The 24954-nt window shown below is 39.0% G+C and overlaps 3 protein-coding genes across 6 annotated transcripts in view; 1 reads left to right on the forward strand and 2 right to left on the reverse strand.

Moving 5' to 3' along the window:
* The first annotated feature begins 350 nt into the window (after window positions 1-350).
* On the forward strand, window positions 351-12332 carry LOC114354547 (uncharacterized). The gene is made up of 7 exons (XM_028306974.1): window positions 351-399; window positions 851-912; window positions 1412-1559; window positions 1939-2071; window positions 3450-3612; window positions 10084-10203; window positions 11484-12332. The coding sequence occupies exons 2-7, from the start codon at window positions 856-858 to the stop codon at window positions 11676-11678; spliced, it is 816 nt and encodes a 271-aa protein (XP_028162775.1). The 5' UTR covers window positions 351-399; window positions 851-855; the 3' UTR covers window positions 11679-12332.
* Window positions 5829-8756, reverse strand: DEF8 (differentially expressed in FDCP 8 homolog). Its single transcript, XM_028306964.1, has one exon. It carries the CDS (start codon window positions 8523-8525, stop codon window positions 7161-7163), a length of 1365 nt encoding a protein of 454 aa, XP_028162765.1. The 5' UTR covers window positions 8526-8756; the 3' UTR covers window positions 5829-7160.
* An 8731-nt stretch (window positions 12333-21063) lies between the features above and the next one.
* The window catches only part of LOC114354496 (uncharacterized), a 28629-nt gene continuing 24738 nt past the window's right edge, over window positions 21064-24954 (reverse strand). For all 4 annotated transcript variants that reach the window (XM_028306917.1, XM_028306899.1, XM_028306908.1 and 1 more), the window contains 2 exons: window positions 24309-24424; window positions 21064-22623 (listed from right to left, as the gene is read on the reverse strand). In XM_028306917.1, coding sequence (XP_028162718.1) covers window positions 21496-22623; window positions 24309-24424 — 1244 coding nt within the window. In that variant the 3' untranslated portion in view covers window positions 21064-21495. The remainder of the gene's footprint in view (window positions 22624-24308; window positions 24425-24954) is intronic.

The raw sequence follows: 24954 nt of genomic DNA on the forward strand, positions 1-24954 counted from the left end.
GTAAGGGTTGGGGTATAATCTGCTTTTTAAAAGCATCAATCAGAGGGATGGAGTAGTATTAAATGCTGAAACTAACCACGATGTTCAGCACATACATTAGATCGCTGAATTAGTTAATGATCGTGTCAGTTCTATTTCTTTTTAATTTAATTAAACTAAAAGTAAAGAATTGCCCATAGGTATTTTTTTATTATTTTACTATTTAGGGGTAACATTTACCCCTGACATGACAACCCTTGTTGGTGCACTGCGCAAGTCAATACAATGTCAAAATTTTTACCTTTTCTAGTCAGTCAAAGATCCAACAAATGAAGTAAAAATGTGGAAATTAATTATGAAACAGAATTAAACTGAAAATTAAAGAAAATAATTTAAAAAGTATTTAAGCAATTAATATAGGTAAGAACAGTAATATTTTTTATAGCATAAATAATTACAATTCTAATAAAACCTACCTATTACATTCTATGAAACCTAAGTTTAATTGCACATTATTCTGTTGTTATTTTTTATAAATATGAATACCTTTCAAGCAGCACTAATTACAAATAAAAAGTATTTTTATACAATGTTTATTGCCGACGATAAGGTCGAAATTCGAATTACAAAAATATAAAGCGGGGCACTCGTGTTAAAGTATCTCACAATAGGTTTCATAAATAAATTAAAAAGTACCTAGGTACTTTAGACTTCAAAGTCGATAATAGTTTTTCCCTTTCATATTTGATAATAATTTGAAATATTTTTTGTAAAAACATATACATGTAGGTATGTATATTAGTAGGTAGATGAGCATGAACTAAATGATAATATTATAATATGAATACTTAAATGTTTATATTTATTTCAGCAATAATGACGTCTAGTAATTCTGGAGCGGTATTTTTCTTGGGATCCAGGGCGCATTATCAGGTAATTAAAAAATAATATAGATATTCAATCATGTACCTACCTACTTACCTACCTGTTACATCTACTGTGCTATTACTGAGGAAAAAGAAGCCGCTTTTCTTGCAGTGTCTCTTGTCGATAATTATTTAATTTTATAAAGTAAGCTTTACGTTAGTATAGGTAATAATCAGAATATGCTTGAGGATCGCGAAAATATTTTTATTTTGAAACCTCAATCAATAACCAATAGCAAGTGATAGCAATTATAGCAAGTCTTATCCAGCTTCTGGCCTGGGGGGTGGGGGGTTCTGTAAGTCAGATTTTTTTACGTCAGTAGTTTGACTTATTCCCTTCAAAGTGACTCCCCTTGATACTGATGACGATCTACCTACAGGCTATAGGGAATTAGACAGTGCCTACTCGGCAAATATTTGAAAACTTGTTACTACATCTCTTACAATGATTTCTCCCCATTAGTCTCGCCTTTAAGTTGAAATATCAAAGCTATATTATCCACCAGGTCTTACAACAACCCGAATCGCAGTCCTACGACGCAGAGAACGGTAATGCGTCCACGGAGACGATATATCGCAATCCGTCCGCGCGCGAGTTGACCGACAACGCGGAGTATGGCGAGAGGAACTGGAACTATGAGCATAATACTAATAGTAAGTGGAAGATGGTTTATTGTAAAAGAGAATACCTTTATGAGATCTAAACGTAAACATGTGGAAACTTTAGCGACTCAGTTGATATTGTATCGACTGCTGTATTTTTTTTTTTAATGGTCGTACAAAATCGTAAGTGGCAGTGGGCGGGAAAAATAGCTCGTAGAGCGGACGGCCGATTAGGGCAAAAAGCAGTCCACTCGGTGGACTGACGATCTAGTGAAAGTCGCAGGAAGCTCCTGGATGCGGGCAAAGGGAAAGGCCGTTGTTGAAACCCTTGGGGAGGCCTTTGTCCACAAGTGGACGTCCTTTGATTGAAACAGAAGGAAATAAGATTGGTTTAACATTTGTGTAAAAATTCATTTATTTTTGTTAACAGTGACAGAAGATAAGGAGAAGCTAGAAATTGGAAACGGAGTGAAAAGACGCACTAAACGTCGTCAGAGCGAGACGACACTGTGTGAGAAAGACAATGACATGAAGCCTGCATTATTGAATAATGTTGGAGATAGGTAGGTCTTTTTATCCCCTAGTACACATATTGTATAATTTTTTGTCTATAAACTTGGAAAATCCTGCTGGCTGATGATAACAAATTAGAAATTTCTATATTAGATTCTCCTAACAAGGTGGAATGAAAATCCAAATTCAGTTTCATATTGAGTTCTGTTAATAAGGCGGAAACTATTTTTCGCTCTTAAGAAAGGAATACCTATTTGAACTTACATTTCGAAAGAGTTACATTCCAAAATCCTTTAATGTTGCCTTATTGACACAATAAAAACTAAATTGGGGATTTTACATCCCATTCGTCACTAGTTATCACTGGCAACAAGTCTTAGTGAGATATATCTACCCCATTTGTGTCATCACTGGGATATTTTTTATCCCATTTGTTATGAGTGGGAACGACGCCACAGGCAATGACTGGGAATAACCGGTCAATTCCTTCAACACGGGACTATTCCCACCTCTCGTTCCCACTATTGCAACTCCTGTGTAGCGCGGATCTACAGCTTGACCGCCATAAAAACCCAACCAATGAAGGTCAAGTCTGTCCCGGGGGAAAGTTAAACTGTCATTGGACCCGCAACGAAATTAATCAGAAGAACATAGGAGGAGTTCGAAATTAAGGTTCAATTCCTTCAACAGCAGCACGCCAAAGGCCAAGGCCCGCTGGCGGCTGGGCATCCCCCTATTTCTGCTATCGCTCGGCCGCCGCCGTATTTAGCGACTCTATAACATTTTCGACCCTACACCTATACTATAAAGCTGAAATTGCTCCAACAGCAGCACACCAAAAGCCAAGGCTCGCCGGCGGCTGGGCATCCCGCTATTCCTGTTGTCGCTATTTAGTGACTATAACATTTTCGACCGTACAACTTTACTATAAAGCTCCAATTCCAACAGCAGCACGCCAAAAGCCAAGGCCCGCCGGCGGCTCGGCATCCCGCTATTCCTATTTCCGCTATTTAGTGACTATAACATTTTCGACCGTACAGCTTTACTATAAAGCTCCAATTCCAACAGCAGCACGCCAAAGGCCAAGGCCCGCCGGCGGCTGGGCATCCCGCTATTCCTATTCCCGCTATTTGGTGACTATAACATTTTCGCCCGAACAGCTTTACTATAAAGCTCCAATTCCAACAGCAGCACGCCAAAAGCCAAGGCCCGCCGGCGGCTCGGCATCCCGCTATTCCTATTTCCGCTATTTAGTGACTATAACATTTTCGACCGTACAGCTTTACTATAAAACTCCAATTCCAACAGCAGCACGCCAAAAGCCAAGGCCCGCCGGCGGCTCGGCATGCCGCTATTCCTATTTCCGCTAATTAGTGACTATAACATTTTCGACCGAACAGCTTTACTATAAAGCTCCAATTCCAACAGCAGCACGCCAAAAGCCAAGGCTCGCCGGCGGCTGGGCATCCCGCTATTCCTGCTGTCTCTCGGCCGCCGCCGCCATGAGCCGGAGCGGGCGCAGTATCTGCAGTATATAGAGAGCGCGCTTGCGTGCACCTACCGCGGGTCTTGCCGGTGCTTGGACTGCCAAGTAAGTCTACTATAGTCTGGTCTGCGAGCACGTAGAATTTTGTCCAATGACCCCATGCTACCCATCCTTATCGCTCGCGCGTAATTATATTGCTGTCGCGACTGTGCGACGGGCGCCCGCAGTGAGTGTGCGAGCGCGACAGCAACATAATTACGCGCGAGCGATAAGGATGGGTAGCATGGGGTCATTGGACAAAATTCTACGTGCTCGCAGACCGGGCTTTACCTAGTGGCGTAGCGTGCTCTGTATCAAAATTTCTTGGGAGTCCTTTTTATCTAAAAATGACATTGCACACAAGACATTTATGGAGCCCCTTGGCAGTTGAGTACTCTGCTTATAGGTTAATCCGTCTCTGGGGGTCTGTATAGTCATGGGGGTCTCATACCATTGATACGGGGGTAGCTACGCCATGGCTAAGTACTACAACTATTGAACTTGGCAATAATGCTAGATGCAGGAGAATTAAATATGGCATCGCATTGCAGTATCTGCAGCATATAGAGCGCGCGATCGCGTGTACCTACCGCGGGTCTTGCCGGTGCTTGGACTGCCAAGTCAATAACCTTAGCTCTAAGGTTAACTGGGGGAAAATGCGGGATGGCATGGCGGAAGTTTACCACCCAGTGGCGCAGCGTGCCTTTTCAAAATTTCTTGGCGGCCCTTTTTATCTAAAAAAGTTGATTGCACAGTGCACACTGGACATCATCCTGACGTAACTATCGTCGTCCCTTAACTTCGTGAGCCCTCTTGGCATTTGAGTACTCTGCTTATATGTAGATTAATCCGTCTTTGTATCTATTAATATTGATGATGATGTAAAATGAGATAATATCCGAAATACAGCTTTGATAAGTAAGTCACTGGGCCTGATTAAATTCCTTAATGTTAGGTCGGTACCTAAGCAATTATAAGGTCAAGATGTGGTCAAGGTTTAACTTTATGTTTACTGTTGCGCATTCAAATAAGTAGGTACTTCTATCTAAGTCAACAAGAAGTACTGATAAGGTCTGACTGAAAATGGCAGTTTTGGTGACAAAAACGCCTAATACAGCAATAGCTCGTCACCCGCAGGTTCCCAGGCCTTGTAAAGGGCCGCCTTAACCAGCGCGTATCCCTGTCAAGGCTCGCGAGTTGGATTCGCTTATCCTTGTTCGTTCCAGCCGATCCTTAACTGCGGTTGCTGCACCTCTTCCTTGCACTCTCCTGAACGACTCTGTGTTATCTATTATGGCTGCCCCTCTTCCTTGCACCCTCCTGCACGACTGCATTGCTTAGCCGTATGCCTGGTCCAAGGTTCGACGCCAAAAATCAACAACAACAAGTTCATATTAAAAGATACCGAGCTGTAACTAGAGATATGAGCAAACGTATTGCAAAGTGAAGTAATGTTAAGGGTAGGTAGGAAGGTTACTCTCTCTGAGCTGATTTTTATCATAATACATTCACAGAAGTTACAGTTTCTATTGGCACGCACAGTGAAATGTCCATGACTGATAATGATAGCAATTACACGTGTGGGACGCTGTGTGTTCATCACTTCAGTTAACATTATTACTCACATCAGTTTATTTCCATTAATAATTTACTATTCAAGATCACTATCTTAGGAAATGCAATTGCCTAAACTTAAACAGTTAATTCCACTTCAAATAACACGTGAACATCACGCGATTATAATTATGTTATACAGACGGCACGTCAAGCTTAAGCACCTTATCTCGTTGCAATACAGATTATTTTGCAACAAAAATGTACATTCCAATGTGTTGTCTTCCGTTCAATTGATAGCACATCAAATTATACATTTATTTTTGCAAAATAGCGTTTGTTACAGTTACAACTGCATACGACGCCTCAGTGTTTACCTTAATTTGCTATTGTTTACACACTTATTTATCGCTAGTGGTCGACCTAAATTGTTTTCTGTATACACTTAGCTTCAGTAAAACACTCAATAAGATAATAATGATCATTAGTAACTAGTGTCCAGTTTTACTAGATTGCAGTAGTAATGAGATAACATAAACTAGTTCATAGGAACGAAGGTCGCGCGTGTAGGAGGTAAAATGTGCAGTTAAATCACTATCTATTTTAGGTTCAAAGTGATTAGAGCACTCTTACTATTAAGCATTCGATTTTGATTCGAAATTACTTCGTTAGGTCTATAAGTTATGTAGTAAAAAACCTAGCCTAAAAAAAGAAATTAAAGTACATAATTTAATTTCCAATAAATGTATTCATGGTTCAAAAAATATATTCCAACATACAATGCGATGGTAAACAAACATCTTACAATAAACGATGAGCCGATGACTAACGCGCAACTGATCACATACAAAAGTTTAATAATATCTTAAGCTAAATATTTACATGAACATCAGAAATATTAGTAACAATTGGCCTTTAGAATGGTAAATTTTATATTAAATATTAATCATCAGCATCATAAAGCTCTAAACAATTAACAATGTGAAGTGGCAAAAAGAACTTTAAATTTCGCTGTCAATTTTTTTGGAGAAAAACGTGCTGTGAATAGGAAGCCTTATTTTTTAAATGTCACAAAACGGATTTCCTGTATGCGCCTTGTCAAAAAATGGCGGCAACAATTTTATTTCCGGTTTTCAACAAATTAATCTGAATCTATTAAAATTCTAAATTCGAGGGATAAATTACTAATTTAGTATTGTAGCAGTCACATTATTTATTTAAAGCTTTTATACATTTTTATTGCTAATAATTTACAGCACCATTATTCTATAGAATTTAATATTACTTTTGTCCATTAACAAAAATTAACAGTACTTAGATAATTCCCCAATGTTTTATTTACTTCTCTTTAACAACCAGTGCCACCAGTTATTGTTATTTAATGTTACAATAATTAATTACAGTAATAACATTAAAAGTGAGTTAACAAACATTACAACTTTATATTATGTAACATAAATACTTGTATGCATCAACTAAATAAAATGATGCAGTTTTATAAACATGAGGATTGTAAGATAATGAGGTCAGATATGTTTTAAATAAAAACAACTAGTTTTGGCCTGCGGCTTTGCCCTTTTTAGCAACTAAAGGTCCTTTTCTCGCAGGTCTGTCTCTTAAAATGAAAACAAACAGTTGCTATCGTATTTATGATATTAGTAAACATTTAAAAAGCATACATTGTTAGTCAAAGCATCTTTTAAATAAAATTGTTGTTACAGACATATAATATGAGTGGTATCATTGGAAATATCAAATGGAATCCACTCAAGTCAAAAATCTTTAGAAGCCCCAAAATATTGGTTTGTTTGTAGAAAAAAAGGTCAAATATTCATGTATTTGTTTTGTTATTTAATCATTTCAAATTACTACTATTATTTGGTCAGAGATAGGATTTTATCTGTTAATGACCATTATTATGTAAATAAGTCAGTGTTTGTATTTTTATAAAATGAATGAATAATAAAAAATCTTGAATGTCAAACTTTTAGTTAATAATCTGAAGTTTCTAAAATGGTATAAAAATAAAATAAGAATACATTGAACGAAAAATAATATTTTTAAATGTCAGGTACATAAACGTTGTCGACAAATTTGTCTATGTCATATTCTAAATTAGAAATAGCATCAGTTTGGTCATCATCGTCATTACATACAATGCTTTTCTTACGTTCCTCTATACGGATACATTTGAGGCACTTTTGGCCTTTGCGTAGCCAGCACCCTCGGTGGTACATAGAGTTGCATTTGTCACACAGAATCGCACCGCTGTCAAACGGATACAAAATCTCATTGTTTCCGCACACTTCACATAAATAACCTTTGCCGGAGCATAGCGCACAACCTGTTATGTGGACGCGACATAATTCTGTCAGTTCTGTTAATTTTGACTCTAAAGAACCATCGTTTATAGCTTCCAAGTGTGCCATACTGTATTTATTATTTACATCTCCTAGCTGTATAAATAACGGAGATAATAAATGCGTTCCTTCCGGACACGCACACAAGTAACGTCTCATCCATTCTAAATCCCTTCTCATTTTATGCACCCACTCCAATTCTGCGATGAAAGTGAACAGTCTCGGGTTAATCCTCTCCACATCAATGTACGGTCGTGACCAAGATAAAGTCAGCATTTGGTAAGCGAGGCGAGAAATGTACCTCTTCTCCCAATCCCAGTTGTGGACGACCCTCGCTGGTACCGCAATCATATCGTTCCAATGGCATGTGGAACAGAAATACAGTCCAGTGTAATCACATAGTCGAGGTTCGTTCCACGAGTCCTTGAACGTTAAAGCTGTCTGGCATTCAGCACACTTATAATCTTGTGTCGCTAAACCTCTTTCCGGACATATACTCATCTCAAACTGCCCTCTATCGGTCATGACGACGTGAGCGCACATTCTGCAGATATGATCAACACACTTATAGTGACACAGATAGCCACAATCCGTGCAGATGTAAGAACTCTGTACGATGCTCCAGATAACTCCGCTGCAGTGGTCACAATACTGTTTACGGTTGTTTGGACTGACCTGCTGCTCGAAGTGGTGTCCTTTGATGGCCACCCGCGCCCTGACATGTCCATCGTTGTCTTTTAAATCTTCTAGCCTCAAGCGCAGTTCAACTAGATATCTCACGAGCCACTTACGCTCATCTGAACACTGTGGAGTGTTCAATACAAGCTCTTTACACTGTACAATTGCTTTTTCCACCTCTTCTCTGGTCGCTGAGCTGTGAATTTTGAGTTTTTTGTTTGATATTGACTTCGGAACGAAATTCGAGTCATAACTGTCGTCAGCCGAGACGCATCCTGACGTGGAAGACGACGCTGACGACGTAGACGCCACATCGACGCTCCTAGGGCTGCAGCAGATAAGGCTATTGCGGTATTTTGGGGAATCATTAGCCAGTGCTGCTGCCATTGTCACAACACAAAGGAAGTTAAATTATTGCGATTCACTTGTCACTAGCATGGATTTAGCAAACTCTGCTACAACGAACACTGATTTTGTCAGCAAGTGCGATTCGTCACTGGTTACGTCTCATTTCCGCGTGCTATTTTTCATTGTTTTGACGATAAATAGATTTTTTTCAATGATAGTGTCCCATCGTCGTGTTTGACAGCTATTATGATTTTTATGGTTATGTTGGCACCACACCAATGACTTATCCATTCCGTCTTGCGCATTTTATGTTAAGTTTCATTTTGGTTTTAAAATATTTATCCTAAACATTTGCTTTTAATGGCTTTTAACCACCAAAGTTTCAACTATTTACATTAACTGTGTAAGTTTTATTACATAAACCTTGGAATATTTCGTCAGTTTGTACAAAAACAACAATGAACACTTTTTAGAATCATTGATTCAACAAGAAATGGAACGACGCCCGACTACGTCCACTGCGCAAGCGTACCAACTTAACGATTTTAACCTTGTTTTCATTGATATTTTTTCACTATACATTTGCGTGTTTTGTTTCGTAGGCTACAAAGTTATTTTACATACGCAGCAATGTATGTTTTGTAATTTATTACTCAGAACTTTGAATGTTGTTTAGTTTTTGCGATGATTCAAGTCCAAAATAATGAGATCATACTTTAATCGACCTAGTTACGAGTATGTTGACCTGTATGTCAGTCTGCGATACACATACCTAGCACGTGGCAAATGTTTTGACGAGGCGATTTATTACATTACGATACGATTAGCATCTATCTATAGTTTGAGTAACTTTACCTATTACCTACTTATCTACATACTAGTACCTAATAAACAAAGTATTTGTTTATTTTTGTTTAACGTAACATTGTCACATGAGTCTTCGCATGTTACATTGTCTCGAACTGGGAATCGAACTCATGATCAATGCATAAAAAGAGATTTGGGAACATTTATTGATTCACTTGCCCATTTTCACCATCAATCCTTAATCTTTAAGTGGCCCCTATGAAAACATAATCCTGTTATGTGTTACCATAGGAGTCACTTAGTTATGAATAAGGGATTGATGGTGAAAACGGGCACATCCTCTAACCAAGAAACTTTTAAAAGTCTGTTTTTTTCTTTCGGGATAATATGCTTTGCGCATACCCACTGGTCTATGGGTTACCTCCGCCATATCGAATACCAAATTGATCGGAAATATAATTATCGAACACTAATTAATCGAAAAGTCGCCCACTAAAACCCGATGGTGTCTTCCAGGGTCAATGAAACTTAAACCTAAAATTGGACAACCGTCCGCAGCCCCAGTTAAAGATGTCATACAAAATATTACCTATTTAGGCCGATAGTTTAGTCGGGCAGTTGATCAGTATGGGCATGTATGGAAGTGCGCACATTACACCGATTTGATTTGGCCGATTCTTCATACAATTTAAATCTATTGGCCAACTAAAAATCGGTGGTCTGCGCCTAGTTTAAGTTAGTTTTTTTCAGTTGTTGCCTAAATTACACATAGGTATTTTCCCGCCAACAGAGCCGCTACTTCGAATGCGACGAGAGTGAAGACGAAAGTTCAGAAGACAGCGAGTACAGCGCGCAGTACCAGCCAGAGCCGGTCAGCGTGCAGCAGTGCGAGGATGATGATGATGATGAGGTTGGTAACACTGCTCTCAACAACTTACAGAGGGCGTAGTGGTTACTATCCGTTCGCGCTAAGTTTGCCGGTCCGTGGAATGCGCGTCCCCTCCCCCATCCGCGATTAAACGCAATTAGTTAGTGATTTAACGCAATTAATGTGTCTTATTTTACACAAATACACAAATTTTTATCAATAATAATAAATAAAAAATATTTTAAATATACATAGTTTGATAAAGTTATAGACGCTACCCTTCGAGTGACGTCATATCGCCAGCGGCAAACTTAAAGCGAACGGATAGTACGCCCGTATTTCACAAACGATACTTGCCTAACTGATCGCAAATCGAACGCACAGTTGAATAGAGCTCTGTGATTGGTTCGTGTATCCACGCGCACTGAGACCTCGTAGTAATGTTTGGGAATACGGTTAGTTTACATCAAACTTCGCAAGCGAGCGCGTCAAAAAACTCTATGAAGATTTTAGTTCTTGAAAGTATGCCTAGGGACGCTGTACAATCTGTCATGCATTTAATGTCATTTTTAACGAAGACGTTTGATATAAACTCACACTGCCCTCGAAAATGGCACAAGGATACCGGATAATCCGGATACCATTCTTTCACCACACCAGCGCTTATCGGAGTCAAGCGGCGTTGCAACCACGCAGCGCTCGTGTGGCACTATATCAATGCGTTGAAACTTGAAACCAATCATTACGCTGGGTGTGACGTTGTCATAAATGTTTGCAGGAAGGCGCATCTGACAAATGATGATGATAATGATGGCCAACTGATAGTAACGTCATCAGTGTGCGTAGTGTGAGTTCAGTCGAGCATTTGATGTAAACTCACACTACGCCCCCTGTTGTTTTGTTACATTTTAATTTGAATCTTGACATTAACTTGTGCCTCTGAACGGTTTAACCACGTCTCCGAATCCGTGACAAAACGATCCAAAGTAGTTGTAGAACTATTTGTATTCTAAGGTACTTTCGGCTCCTTGAGGAAGTCTCTGCTTGTATTGATGAGCTAAATAGTCGTTGCGACCAATATTTGGACGGATAAACGGATTCGGATCGGAAACCCTTCTTAGGCCAATGTATAACCCACTTAATTTTAAGCTGCATGTGTCAAACAAGGCTGTATGCTTCTTTAATAAAGATAAATAAATAAAAAATAAATTAGGATGAAAACGGTTTTATTTGACGGATTCGGATCGGACGTAGTACGAAACCGCTCTTATAGCATAAAAACGTTTTCTCCCAGGTGTTCCTTAACCAAACCTTCTTTCCAGGTGTTCATAGACACGCCACCAGACGACAGCACATCCTGCGAGCTGCTTCTATCCCAGGAGCCTGTGTCCCGCGTGTCTCCGGTGTCCCCCCGAGTATCTGAGGAAGATGATGACATGCAGCTGGAAGTCGCGGCTGGTACTCCCGTGCTGCTTAATTATCTGCTGACTCATCCCGTCACCTGCAGCGTGCAGTGATGCCCTCACTGCGTGCCCCGAGAGAGAGAGAGAGAGAGAGTGAGAGTGTGTGTCTAGTGTCCAATGACTGCTCTAGTGTCAGTCCGAAGAGTCACTAGAGTCAGATCTTCGAGTCTCCAGTTAGTTCTTCGAGCATCTTGAGTCTCTAGTCAGTCTTTCGAGCATTTTGAGTCTTTGAAGTCAGGTCTTCGCGTCTCTAGACTCAGCCCTTCGAGTCTCTTGAGTTTCTAGAGTCAGTCCGGGGAGTCTTGAGTCTCTAGAGTCAGTCCTTCGAGTCTCTTGGGTATCTTTTCCCTCCGACGAGTCTCTAGATTCAGTCCTCCTTGTCTCTAGACACTCTAGAGTCAATCCTCCTTGACTCTAGCCTCTAGAGTTGTCCTTCGAATCTTTCTAATCCTCGTCGACTCTCGCCTGTCGCTTCTGTCCCAGAAGCCTGTGCCCCGCGTGTCTCCGGTGTCCCCCCGAGTCTCTGAGGAAGATGATGACATGCAGCTGGAAGTCGCGGCTGGCACTCCCGTGCTGCTTAATTATCTGCTGACTCATCCTGTCACCTGCAGCGTGCAGTGATGCCCTCACTGCGTGCCCCGAGAGAGAGAGAGTGAGAGAGTGTCTCTAGAATCAGTCTGGAGTTTCTAGAGTCAGTCCTTGGTCTCTTGAGTCTGTCAAGAGTCTCTAGAGTCAGTCTGGAGTCTTTACAGTCAGCCCGGAGGCTCTAGAGTCAGTCCTTGGTCTCTTGAGTCTGTCAAAAGTCTCTAGAGTCAGTCTGGAGTCTCTAGAGTCAGTCTGGAGACTAGAATCAGTCTGGAGTATCTAGAGTCAGTCTGGAGTATCTAGTCAGTCTGGAGTTTCTAGAGTCAGTCCGAAGAGTCTTGTTGAGTCTACTTTTTAGTCAGTCCAAGTCAGTATTTCGAGCCTGTTGAGATTCTAGAGTCTCCAGTCAGTCCTTCGAACCTCTTGAGTCAGTGTGGAGTCTCTAGAGTCAGTCCGGAGTATCTAGATTCAGTCCTTCGAGTCTCTAGAGTCCTGTCCTTTGAGCTTAAATTAAAATCTTAAATAATGAATTCATTTTTAAACACTAATCAAAAGTAAAAAAAGAAAGTGATTATCGCTATTGACGAGTTTCAGTATTACCACAGAATAATAATAAGTACAGAGATAGATAGACATAATGTAGGTCATAAAAGGCCTAATTACTTACTTTCATCTTTGAAATCTAATTAACATACCCAGAGTGAGATATGATTAGCAGTGGCGGCGTAGCATGGGTTGGCACCCGGGGCGATNATAAGTCCTAAGGCACCCCCTGGTTAGGGTTGCCAACTATACTGTTTTGAACAGTATTATACTGTTTTTCACTAAATTATACTTTTTACTGTTGAACAAAAATAAAGTATACAAAATACTGTTTTCAGCTAGCATCACTAGTATCCATAGATATTTTTAAAAGTAAATGCCCAACACCACATTTAAGTACGCGTTGTAGAGCTATACTGTTTGTTTTTTTTTTTTAATACTGTCTGTTTTCCTTCTCCGACCTCTGATATACTTGTGCCATGTTGGGAGACATATACATTGCACATACTTTATATTTTGAAAGAAAAGTTGGCAACCCTACCCCTGGTACCCCCCGAATGAAAGACAATCGCAGATAGATGCGCCAGTGAGTACTAATGGTACTAATCTGCGCGACTTGTGTCACCCCCAGATGCTTGGCACCCGGGGCGGACCGCCAGCTGGCCAGCGCGGCCAGCTCTCCGGGAAATTAAAATATTCGTGTAAGTGCTTTTTGCATAATTGTAATAAAATAAAAGCTTCTGTGTACTAGAAATACTTTTCAGAATAAAATTGTACTAATATTGCACATAAATGACTATTTATCCGTCTCATCAAACGATTTGAGTGTTAGTTGGTCGACTATAAACTTCGCGGGCGTTCGCGACATGTCTATATATTCTTCTCTCTCGCTTGCAATCGACTAAATTAATTGTTGATAAGTGAGTGTTATAACTACGAAACAATCAGTTTTAAATTGTCTGGTACAGTCAGCATCATTTAATTCGTGACACCCAAAGTAGCCACAAAGTTCGCAACACGTCTTAGTATTGGAATAAGGTTGTATTGTCACTTTTTTGACCACTATGGTGGTATAGTATATACGAACTATACTCAACATCAAATAAACCGCACCTTCCGCGACGCGAACTTTAACGATTTTCTTCTGACACAATCATGGTGCCCCAACAATATTGGTGTTATTTGAAAGCCCAATAAATATCCTTAAAGAAAAACACATATAATTTCTTAATAAATGATTAACATAATACCATAAATGTGACTTGAAAAAATACCTCACTTTGGGCCCACCTATGGGATCAATTAGACCAATTTTTATGGTTATAAAACCAAATAATGATCTCACGTGTCCTCTTTAACAGATGGATAGCGATTAATCCCAACTTAACAGTTTTATAGCCATAAAATTTGGCTCTAGCGTAACTACCTATTTTTTGAAGAAGTGACTCTGGATCCTTCTAAAGACACATTTTTGGGGTATAAACCTTTCCTTTAATGAAATGAAGGTTAGAACTAGGCTTTCAAATGGTACCAATATTGGTGGGAAGTGGGGAAGCATACGTTTGAAAATGGTTGTCGCGGGAGGTGCGATTTATTTGATGTCGAGTGTATTTGACGTTGACTGTACATACAGGGTGTATACCCAAAATTAGCACGTCATATTTCATGTATTGTCAATGTGTATCACTTAGTACCAAATAAATATTTTTCTTTCTTTCAAAAACTTTTTCTATGGACATGAATTAGGCTTGTTCGATTTCGTTCATAGAGCCAATAAGCACACCTCTAAAATCGTTTAGATTTTAAAATTAAAATATTGTTATTGTTAATTCGTATGCTAGATATTAAGATTAGTTATAATATCATGTAAACATATTAATATGTTGTATTAAAATAAGCTTGATCGATTTTATTCATACTTTTATAATGAATTATTGCTTTTTAAGATAATAATAATTAAGCCAGATTCAGTATTAAGTTTTCAAAGCAGTATTTACAATCGAATATTCAATTATATCGTTCGTTTTCTTATGATTATGGAATTCTATTTTTAACCCCTATTAATATTTTATTATTAAAATAAGTAACACACACAAAAATAGTGTACCTACTTACTACTCGTCTATAACTTCAGCCAGACATTATTGTTGAAGACAAAATATTTACTAGTCATATAAAAATGTGTTTTGTGTAAGAATTTTCAAGGCTGACTGTACATTGTTTGCAATGATTATTTATTAGTTATGTGACGTCGTTCATGATTGTTATAATTTATAACTGTAAATAGTTTTAAGGCGACAGAAAAATAATTAAATAAAACAAGATACTGAAATCAAATTTCAATTTATTTGATATTACATAATTTTCCAATGACACCGGAGTGGCGCCCCATGACACCGTAGTGGCGTCCCATGACGCCTCAAATTAAAATAAGGCTGAAAGCTTCCAACATAAAAGTCTCCTACTATTCAAAGTTTCACAAATTATAGTACAGTCACTGACAAAAATATGCCCTATATATTTACATTTGCAGGGTGAATTTCATGCAATAAATTAAATAAATTACAATTTAAATACACACGAAATAAATATCAAATAAAGTACGTAATTTTACACACATCGCCCCAACTGAAAAATAAGCTTACTCAATTTATAATTCAATAAAAAACTACGAAATTTCTAAATATTTTACATTACATTATACCTATATTGAGCGTAATTTTCAGCGCATATTTTCATTAATGACTGTACAAAATTGAAAAAACAAAACTCTTCACTATGAAATGTTAAATAATATTTTTTATTTATAATATTTTACATAATGCGATGGCTACAGGCCTTTTAGCAATTAATTTCCTTTTAGAGTAGAATATTTAAACAATTTATGTATGCCCATACAATACTCCATTTTTTAAACTTGCAAAACCTTTTGCTGTCCGAAATCAATAAAAAGGCCACCATCGCTTTTTCTAGCCATTTCACTAAGAACCTAGGCTTTTGCTATGCAATAGTAATTCATATAAAATCTACCTTTCATCTAGTCATATTCATATTCACACTAAAGGTGCGTGCACATTTCACACCAAAGAGCACACCAGATTAAAGATTTTCTCTGATAAAAAGTATCTTAATCTTTGCCATTTCTGTAGTTATTGTAACATGTGTTGTTAGAATACTCAAAACTTTACTCATTCTTAGAAAGCGAGCCCGGTCGAAATCGTAGCATGCTCATCAACATTTTGAGTAGAACTCAAAAATGAATTTAGTATGAAAAGTACTTACGTACTTGATTAAAATATGAGCATGCTCAAGTAGTCTCATTCAGAAACAGGGTGATGTGATGTGTCTAAATATTGATATCCAACCAACTAGTCTAGCTAGATGGTTGATGGGTCTAGATTCTAGACCCTATCTATGCTTAAACTTGAATCAAGTCTTGAGTAGTTCTGTGATACGCACTTAAGAGCGTCTAAAATCCGATGTGCATTCTCTTTGTAGACTTTAAAACCGAGACACAAAGTTCAAATTAGAACTGTAAGATTGTAATTACAATTTTGATTTTCAACAAACTTTCATCAGCAGTTCTCAAATCAGTCTAGACCACTATAAACCACTGGTTATTCAAGAAGTATCCTTGAACCATATTCCAAATGGTCTATGGTCTATAAATCCCACCACTGTAGCTCCTGCATAGTCAGCTACTAGGTGGTCTACGGGACTATTCCCACCTCTCGTTCCCACCGCTGCAACTCCTGTGTAGCCAGGATCTACAGCTTGACCGCCAATAACCCAACCAATGAAGGCCAAGTTTGTTCCGGGGGAAAGTTAACTGTCATTGAACCCGCAACGAAATTAATCAGAAGAACATAGGAGGGTACCACGGGTGGTCTGCAGTGCTTACTACTATTTGAGAACTGCTTATGGTAAGTATCTTTGTTTTACACAGTCAAAATATAAGATCAAGTAATTCCAATTGGCTAAATACACCAAAATTATCTGTGTTACAAAAATTCCTTGACACCTTTTAGTAGCTAACATTATTCTATCAAATACATACAATTTCAATTTTAATCTAAATTTAAAATTTTATTTAATCATTCGAACCTTTCTTTTTCTATCGTTCTCTTTCCCACCACAGCATGGTACAAGATAAAATTAAACAGTTTTATAGGTTACTTTTAGTTTTAAGAATATTATACAAAATCATGTTCTGTACTTAAAATATATTTATTTTAATACAGGGTGAAATCAAACATGGGAACTAGCGAGGTCATTATAATATAGTTATTGTCTACTTGCCACAATTATTATAAGTTTTATGCATTACACAAAGGTTACAGGAAATTCCATGAGGCATATAAAGTGTGACAACTTACATAATATGTGCATTTCCTGTGACGAGTCCATTCTGTGGCAAATCGACAATAACCCTTTGAATCCTAGTAAACTTGCGTTTGCAAAAATCTCAACCAGAATTTTGATGGAAATATCATGTTTTTACACGCATATTTGATTCCACCCTGTATATTACTACGCATACTAATTATAACAATAATTGTGCATATTCTACACAGGTACTTTTGTCCCAGACATTGTGGGATATCAGAAACTAGCATGGTAATAAGACTGCCGTGAATTTTTTTGAAATATATCATTTATTTTAGTCTTTACTGGGGCTTGAGCGTTACTTTAGAATTAAAAAAACAACTTTCTCTACCTACAGAATGTACAGAAGCGCCAAATAGTTCGGATATCCAAAGTGGCCAAAAAGTTGACAACACAGCTTGCAGCGACCACACATTCCACACGCTAAACGCGGCAAATGAGTCGCTTTTCGGAAGCTCGACGCAGCGACAACCGTCGCGTCCGAACGCATGAAGTTGTTCATTTCAGTTTTAACTAAAGCACTGTGAGCACGTAGAATTTTGTCCAATGACCACAAGCTACCCATCGCGCGTAATTATGTTGCTGTCGCGCTCGCACACTCACTGCGGCCGCCCGTCGCACAGTCGCGACAGCAATACAATTACTCGCGAGCGATAAGGATGGGTAGCTTGGGGTCATTGGACAAAATTCTACGTGCTCACAGACCAGACTATAGACAGCAATGTGCTTTCTAGGTAAAGTTAAATCAAGTTCTAATTTCGGGCAGTCTTCTTACAAAATGCGTCGCCATTATCAAACATAGAGCTGTCTTGCCTAAACTTAAATTACAACTACTTTAAGGCTACGAAACTATTTGTCTACTTAATATTATGCATTTGTCGTTCAGAGTTCTCCCTTTGCTATCACTTTCTATAATCCGTGTTAGTATACGACGCTAGCGCCAATAGCGGTGATATTTGGAAGCTTTGGCTTTTGGAATACTAAGTATAGCATAATTCAGCGTCCAATTTACTCTCGTCAATAGAATTTGGCCATTGGAAGATATTGCAACTGAATTGCTACGAGTTTTACCCACAATGGAGAAGTTCTTGGCCTGTATATCACCTTACACAAAGTGATGATCACACCGAAAGTTTGTGTACTAACAATATTACAACCAAAATTAATACGCCGAGCTAATGCAGAATGTCGCAAAATGTCAAGGGTCATGCTAGCTCTAAGAAATATGCTGTTTTGAACTAGGCTGTTGTCTGGAGCCCGCATGACGTTGTTTTTGGACACCCTGTATAAGTATTTTGGCTCAATTCACACTTTCTAATATCAATAAAGCTTCCAAACCGCTCCGCTAGGGGCGCTGTGTGTATTTACATCGTCTAATATCCATTTATTGCGTATATTCACACAATTCGAGTCTCCCACAGTTCATTTCCTCGCATCCTTTAGAATATTTATTGGCACTTACGGCTTTTTAAAGCCTAGCCTTTAGCAAGTCTAAAATAATGAAACTTAAACTAGGTATACAGTAGCAACCAATTCCTTAAATTTTTTAAGGCTTAAAACATAAGTGTGGACATATCCATTGTCTGGTACAGTCAGCGCCAAATAGTTCGTGACACCCAAAGTAGCCAAAAAGTTCGCAATAATTCTTTGTTACAATGAGGGCTATCGTTTTAGCGCTCACCAGTTAGCGTCACTGTAGAGTAAGATCCTGTCACTTGCTAGTAGCGAAGACAGTGGCGCCAACTTGTGAGCGAAGTGGTAGGAGGACTATCGTGTTTGCACTCATCAAGATGGCGCCACTGTAGAGTAAGGTCCTGTCAATCGCCAGGGGTGCCAACTGTTAAGTATAAAAACGATAGCCCTCATTAGAATAAGGATGACAACAACTTTTTGGCCACCCAGGGTGTCATGGACTCAGGGTTCGAAAATTCGGATTTTCGAACCCTGACGGACTATTTGACGATGACTGTACTCATACTCATAGGTTTGTTTCATTTTTTGTCTGTATCTGCAGGGTTACTCCGAAACGGTATATCTGTCACTGTCCCTCATGCTGATATCTCGCTTTGTGTGAGAGGGATGGAAACATTCGAACTTCGTACATTTTTGGGAGTAACCTCGCTTTCACCGATGATAGTTTTTGTAGAGGATAGGCTCAACTTACGGAAAGTGAAAAAATTAACTATGTTTTTGGCAAATTATGACGAAACTATTACAGTCAGCGTCAAATAGTTCGCGACACCCAAAGTGGCCAAAAAGTTGACAACACAATCTTATTCCAATGAGGGCTATCGTTTTTATACTTAACAGTTGGCACCCCTGGCGATTGAGAGGAACTTACTCTACAGTGGCGCCATCTTGATGAGCGCAAATGCGATAGTCCTCCTACCACTTTAGCGCTCACCAGTTGGTGCCACTGTCTTCGCTACTAGCAAGTGACTGGACCTTACTCTACAGTGGCGCCAACTGGTGAGCGCTAAAACGATAGCCCTCATTGTAATAACGACGTAGCGAACTTTTTGGCTACTTCGGGTGTCACTAACATTCTGAAGCTGACTGTACAAGACAATTTTACTTTTTGGAGGTAAAATAGAATTGAGCAAACGGCTTTATCACTTAAATAATATAAATAAGATTGTTTATTAACATAATTTTAGTAGACAATTTTATTTATTTATTATTTTCCAGCTTTTTTAGGCGGAATGCGGAGAATTTAGTGTAAATGATGGTATTAAAGATGATTTTATGAAGTAAATATGGATTTTGTGCTATTTTATAGTAATTAGGGGTTAGTTCTCAAATAATAAATCTAAGTTTTCATAATATTTCTTCTTTTACTAATAAGTCTTAATTAACCAAATTCTATTTAATGGCTTCAATGGTTTAACTAAAAGTCTACAATGAAGGCGTTGTAAGACACGTTTAAATATCATGCCTTATTTGAAAATTTCCAAGCAATATTCCATCTGCTAGATCGAATGCAGAATTAATATGGAATTTAGTTTTAGATTACCATCCATAGATTTATTTGTGACAATTTTGTCACAATTTCTAGTGCAAATCCTTGAGTTTTCAAATCAATGTTCAACAGTAAAAAATTATTGCTATCATTTTTGTACTACATTGATTAAAAATGTTTAGTCAATTTAATATGGGACTAGTTTATGCACCATTATTTTTATTCTTTTTACCATTTCAAGTTATGTTGGACTGCGGGCGAAATTCTAATAAAAACAATGAAAATTACTAAACTAATGATTAATTATTTGCCATTAACTTACTTAGGGTCTAATTAAATAATGATCACCATTTTGCGAGACAATTTTAACCGACTCCAGGCCGGAGAGTTATGTTTTTAACATTCATTTAGAAGGTTAAAGCAATAACGTTATGGAATTTATTTATTTAAACATTTTAAAGAAACTGAGCCTTTGAGAAGTCACATGAGTGTTTTGTGGGCCATCTAGTGCTATGAATATGAAAATTTTAACCAACTTCCAACAAACAGTGGTTCTTTTTTTCTTTTTACAAATCAGCTAACACCAAGCATTTCAATGGACATACTATTGAAACTAACTTTAGTATGAAAACCAATAGTAAATTGCCCTTTAAACTTTTCCCAGGCTACTTCCAAACAATACTTCTTTCCAAATTGTCTACAAACCAAACCATATGCGTATCAGGCACCATGCAGCACTTTTCCTTCCAATAATCCGTTATAACTCAACCAAAAATCACATTACAGCTTCTTTCTTTACACAGTCCAACGTCACGTTACAAAAAATATACAAAAATTTAGCACGTCACAAATCGGACTTATACAACAAGGCATTTCTACCAGTCGACTCGTCTAGCACTTAAAATTTCACTATACATACATGTCTATTGCTAACTTAGTATAAAACGTTCTAGTGGAAGGCGGTCTTTTTAGAGATATAATTTATTTATATCTATTCTATTTCATTCAATCTGCAAGTCTTATCATTGTATATTTTCAGTTTGTTTCGTAAAAGTAAATTGTATGGTTGAATTTCATGGAATTTTTTTTTTACACAACAATGAAAGATATAAATTCAAGTTACCGTACAGAATTTATTAAATTATTTGAGCATAAGACGTATGAATTAAAATAAAATAATATGAAACAATGAAAATAATGTAATTAAATGTGAATTTTGACAATTTGAAAAAAATATACTCCGATAAATTACTGAAAATGAAATCTTTTGTGTCTGAAATCTATTTATTGATCATTGTTGGAAGTCAATGAAATAAAAATTGACTTACCGGTCAATTTTCTGCACCAAAAATGTCACCTCCCACTAGAACAAACACATACATGTCCACAACACATTCACTAACTATTATAGTCCTTATCGCACCGGTCATCGTGGTCCCAGTACTTCTGATTCCTGGGGACGTCCGTCACATGCCTCCTTGGTGGAGTCTTCCCGGAATTCGTGTTCACCGACTCTGAACTCTCCCCGCTATTCCGTCGAGGCATCCTGTTCCCCGGACGCGATTCCCGGGAATTCCTGGAGGAGGACCTGGGAAATTTTTCGCCGTCCTTAAACTTTTCTTTGTCGTCATCATCGTCTATGTTGTCTTTGGACCGCTGGCGAGTCCAGTTGCGTTGTCGATTCCTGTTGGCGTCTTCCTTCAAATCGCTTTTTTCCCGTCTCCAATTTTCAATAGGTCGTCTATTCTGAGCGTTTTTTTGAATCTCATTGTTGACTTTTTCAGGCTGCGGTCTTTCGTTTTGTGCGAACTGATACGTATCCCCTTGTTGGTTGAAATTCGCTGTGCTGTTAGCTGGATACTGGTTCTGTATATATGCTCCGTCACCTTGCTGGAGATAATTTGCCATGTTCTCCGGGTAGCTAAACCTGGTCGTGGGTGGTGGGTAATCTGGCACTGTCACTGGAAAATTTGGAGGTAACACAGCCGGGTTGAATACTGGTTCTTCCACTTCTTTTTCATCTTCAGCCTGTCTCCACGAGTTCAAGTCGTATCGCTTGGATAAACTGCTCTTAGCTGTCCACGTCTCAAATGTGTCCTGGCTAACGGATAATGCTTGCTCCTGTCTCAATAATCCTGCTCCAGCCCCCAATATCGGTCTCAACTTTGGTTTTGTATCAATATCATCGCTCAAACTGATCTGTGATACATTCTGACTGGCTTTCTCAGCCACACTGTCCGTGCTAACGTCAGATCTGTACTCATCTTTCTCCGGGCTCTTTTTCCATGAGCCATAACTGACTTCGCTGTAGTTTTCGTCTGGGGTTAGTTCTAGGTGTGAGGCGTAGAACTGTTGGAGCGTGTTTGGGAGTGGTAGAAACTTGTTGAGGCATAAGTCCGCGGAGAGGAGGAGCCAGATGATTGAGACGGGCGGGGGGGAGAGCAACCGGAGGCGGATTGATATGGATAAGTCGTCGAGCTCTTGTGCTGTGTGTTGTGAGAGTAATTCGCGACCATTTTGCATTAACTGTAAGGAAAGAAAAAGAATTATGTTATCATAGGCATCACCAGAAAGACTCGCGCAGGCAGACGAGTTGGAGTGAATTCATAATTCAATCATCATCAGCCCTCCTAGACAGACAAGCTGAACTTTTTGATCGAATTGAATCGTTAAAACTCCATACAAAAAGGCTTTTCGACTGGTTTGCAATTATAATGTGCACTTTGTCGGCTCACGATCCTATGTAATTTACCAGAAGCAAATGAATTTGATTGGCCAAACGGGTTGAGGAGCCCTGATGTTTGCTTTTGTCCCGTAGGGCTCTTTGAAATAAGACTTTTGAGCCGGACTTCAGTCGCTCGTTTGCAGGATCGCACACGGATAATTATATGAAAGTTTTTAGTCGCCTATTCCGCCACTTCTTCTCAGCATCAGCCCATATGTTGTCCCGAAGTGGTGGTAGGGCAAGCTATTTGGGACGTGTATAAGCGCCCTGGATAGGGCCCAAGTACTAAATAAAATATTTGATGCTTTGACTTAAGGTCCTATGTGCCCTAGATGGGGCAGAGGGCGTCTAACAGTCCTCCATCGCGTTCGATCTCGCTCCAAGTCTTGCCGATCTTCTTCATGTCGTCTACTACAGTCCGCCGCCAAGTTTGCTTGGGTTGGTTAAATATTTGGTAAAGCCCGGTCTGTGAGCACGTAGAATTTTGTCCAATGACCACAAAGCTACCCATCCTTATCGCTCGCGCGTAATTATGTTGCTGTCGCGCTCGCACACTCACTGCGGGCGCGCGTCGCACAGCCGCGACAGCAATATAATTACGCGCGAGCGATAAGGATGGGTAGCTTGGGGTCAACGGACAAAATTCTACGTGCTCCCGGACCAGACTATAGCAGGAAAAGACGATTTTATAATAATGTGACTAAATGTCTGTAATTTTGACTGTAGGAGCGACACTTTCATCATCATTTCAGCTTCAGCTACAAGACATCCTGAACAAAAGCCTCCCCATTTCAGCCACAGGAGATCCTTGGATTGGCCTGTTTGTAGTGGTCTCATCTAGCGCCTTCCTGTAAGGCCTGTAACCCTCATAGTGGAAATCCTTAGGGAAGGCTTTTATCCAGTAATGAACGCACGAAATAGAGGATTTGCCCTGCACTCCTCACGCTGGCCAGACAGTTTTCCAAGGCGTGAGGTTCGCATATTCATCCCGTTGCCTCTTACGACATCCACGGGAAGACTACCCTCAAACTCTACACATTGAAGTCTTTTGCCTGCCTGGCTGTCAAGAAAGGGATGTTATGGATATTCGTAACCGTAACCGAAACTTTCGGATATTCGAAATAAAAAATATCCGTAACCGTTACCGATTCAAAGGTTTCGGATGTAGGCAGAGTCAAGCAAGTCCCCACGCTGACTTAATGATCGCATTTTGAAGTAGGCGTGAGTTTTAAAAGTTTTTTTGTGAGACCAAAAGAAGGTGACAGATGCCAAAGATATCTCTTCTGTACCCATTCTATTCGTAAGGCATGAACTGTGTTGGACAACTATTGGAATTTGCATTCTATACTTAGCACAGATATCCGTAACCGTAACCGAAACTTTCGGATATCCGAAATAAAAAAATATCCGTAGCCGTATCCATAACCGAAACTACATATCCATAACATCCCTTCAAGATAGACAGAGACAACAAAATCAAATATACCTGTGTAGCCAGACTCCTGTGTGCCCTGATGTCGTCGGAAGCCAGCAACGCTCGCATGTACTGCAGCAGCGGGCTGGCAAGGATGTGCACTTTGTTGCCGTTGCAGAGACGCGCCTCTGGAATTATACACATAAATCATAAATTAATCACTACTGTGTACCATGTAAATCAGCGGTTCCCAAACTTATTTAGTCTACTGCCCACTTTGAGAATAAATTATTTTTTAGCGCCCCCCATTTTTATAGTCAAGAGTCGAGCTCAATCGGTGTCTAAGAGTCCTCCTAGTAGATGACGCCTCCCAAGCCTCTACACAACGTCCCGATTTTTTTTCTGGGTCTCTTACCGCCCCCCTTTAAGCCTGCAGCGCCCACAAGGGGGCGTTATCGCCCACTTTGGAAAAGACTGATGTAAATTGTCGACAAAGCTGTTTGTATAAATAAATAAATCTGTATACAGGTGGGCCAAATTTTTTTGCAAATTGCAACACTTGATTTTTCGAAAACTGTACGAGATAGCGGACGTGTGGGTGATGGGAAACTGTGTATAATTTCAAGAATTTTAGTAACTATGGAGCGTTTCACTGGACCAAAACGTGCTTTTTGTGTATTTTATTTTGGCAAGGTACTAATTGTGTTCAAGTTTTATC

This window comes from Ostrinia furnacalis, unplaced genomic scaffold (assembly GCF_004193835.3).
Source record: "Ostrinia furnacalis isolate ACB-3 unplaced genomic scaffold, ASM419383v2 OfSCF0194, whole genome shotgun sequence".
NCBI lineage: Eukaryota > Metazoa > Arthropoda > Insecta > Lepidoptera > Crambidae > Ostrinia > Ostrinia furnacalis.

Excerpts from the sequence above, each read along its gene's own strand:
- LOC114354547 (XM_028306974.1), top strand. The coding sequence starts at position 856 with ATGACGTCTAGTAATTCTGGAGCGGTATTTTTCTTGGGATCCAGGGCG. Across the intron at positions 2,072-3,449 it reads TTGAATAATGTTGGAGATAG|CAGCACGCCAAAAGCCAAGG; the intron begins GTAGGTCTTTTT and ends CAATTCCAACAG. Across the intron at positions 3,613-10,083 it reads GCCGGTGCTTGGACTGCCAA|AGCCGCTACTTCGAATGCGA; the intron begins GTAAGTCTACTA and ends TCCCGCCAACAG.
- DEF8 (XM_028306964.1), bottom strand. The coding sequence starts at position 8,525 with ATGGCAGCAGCACTGGCTAATGATTCCCCAAAATACCGCAATAGCCTT.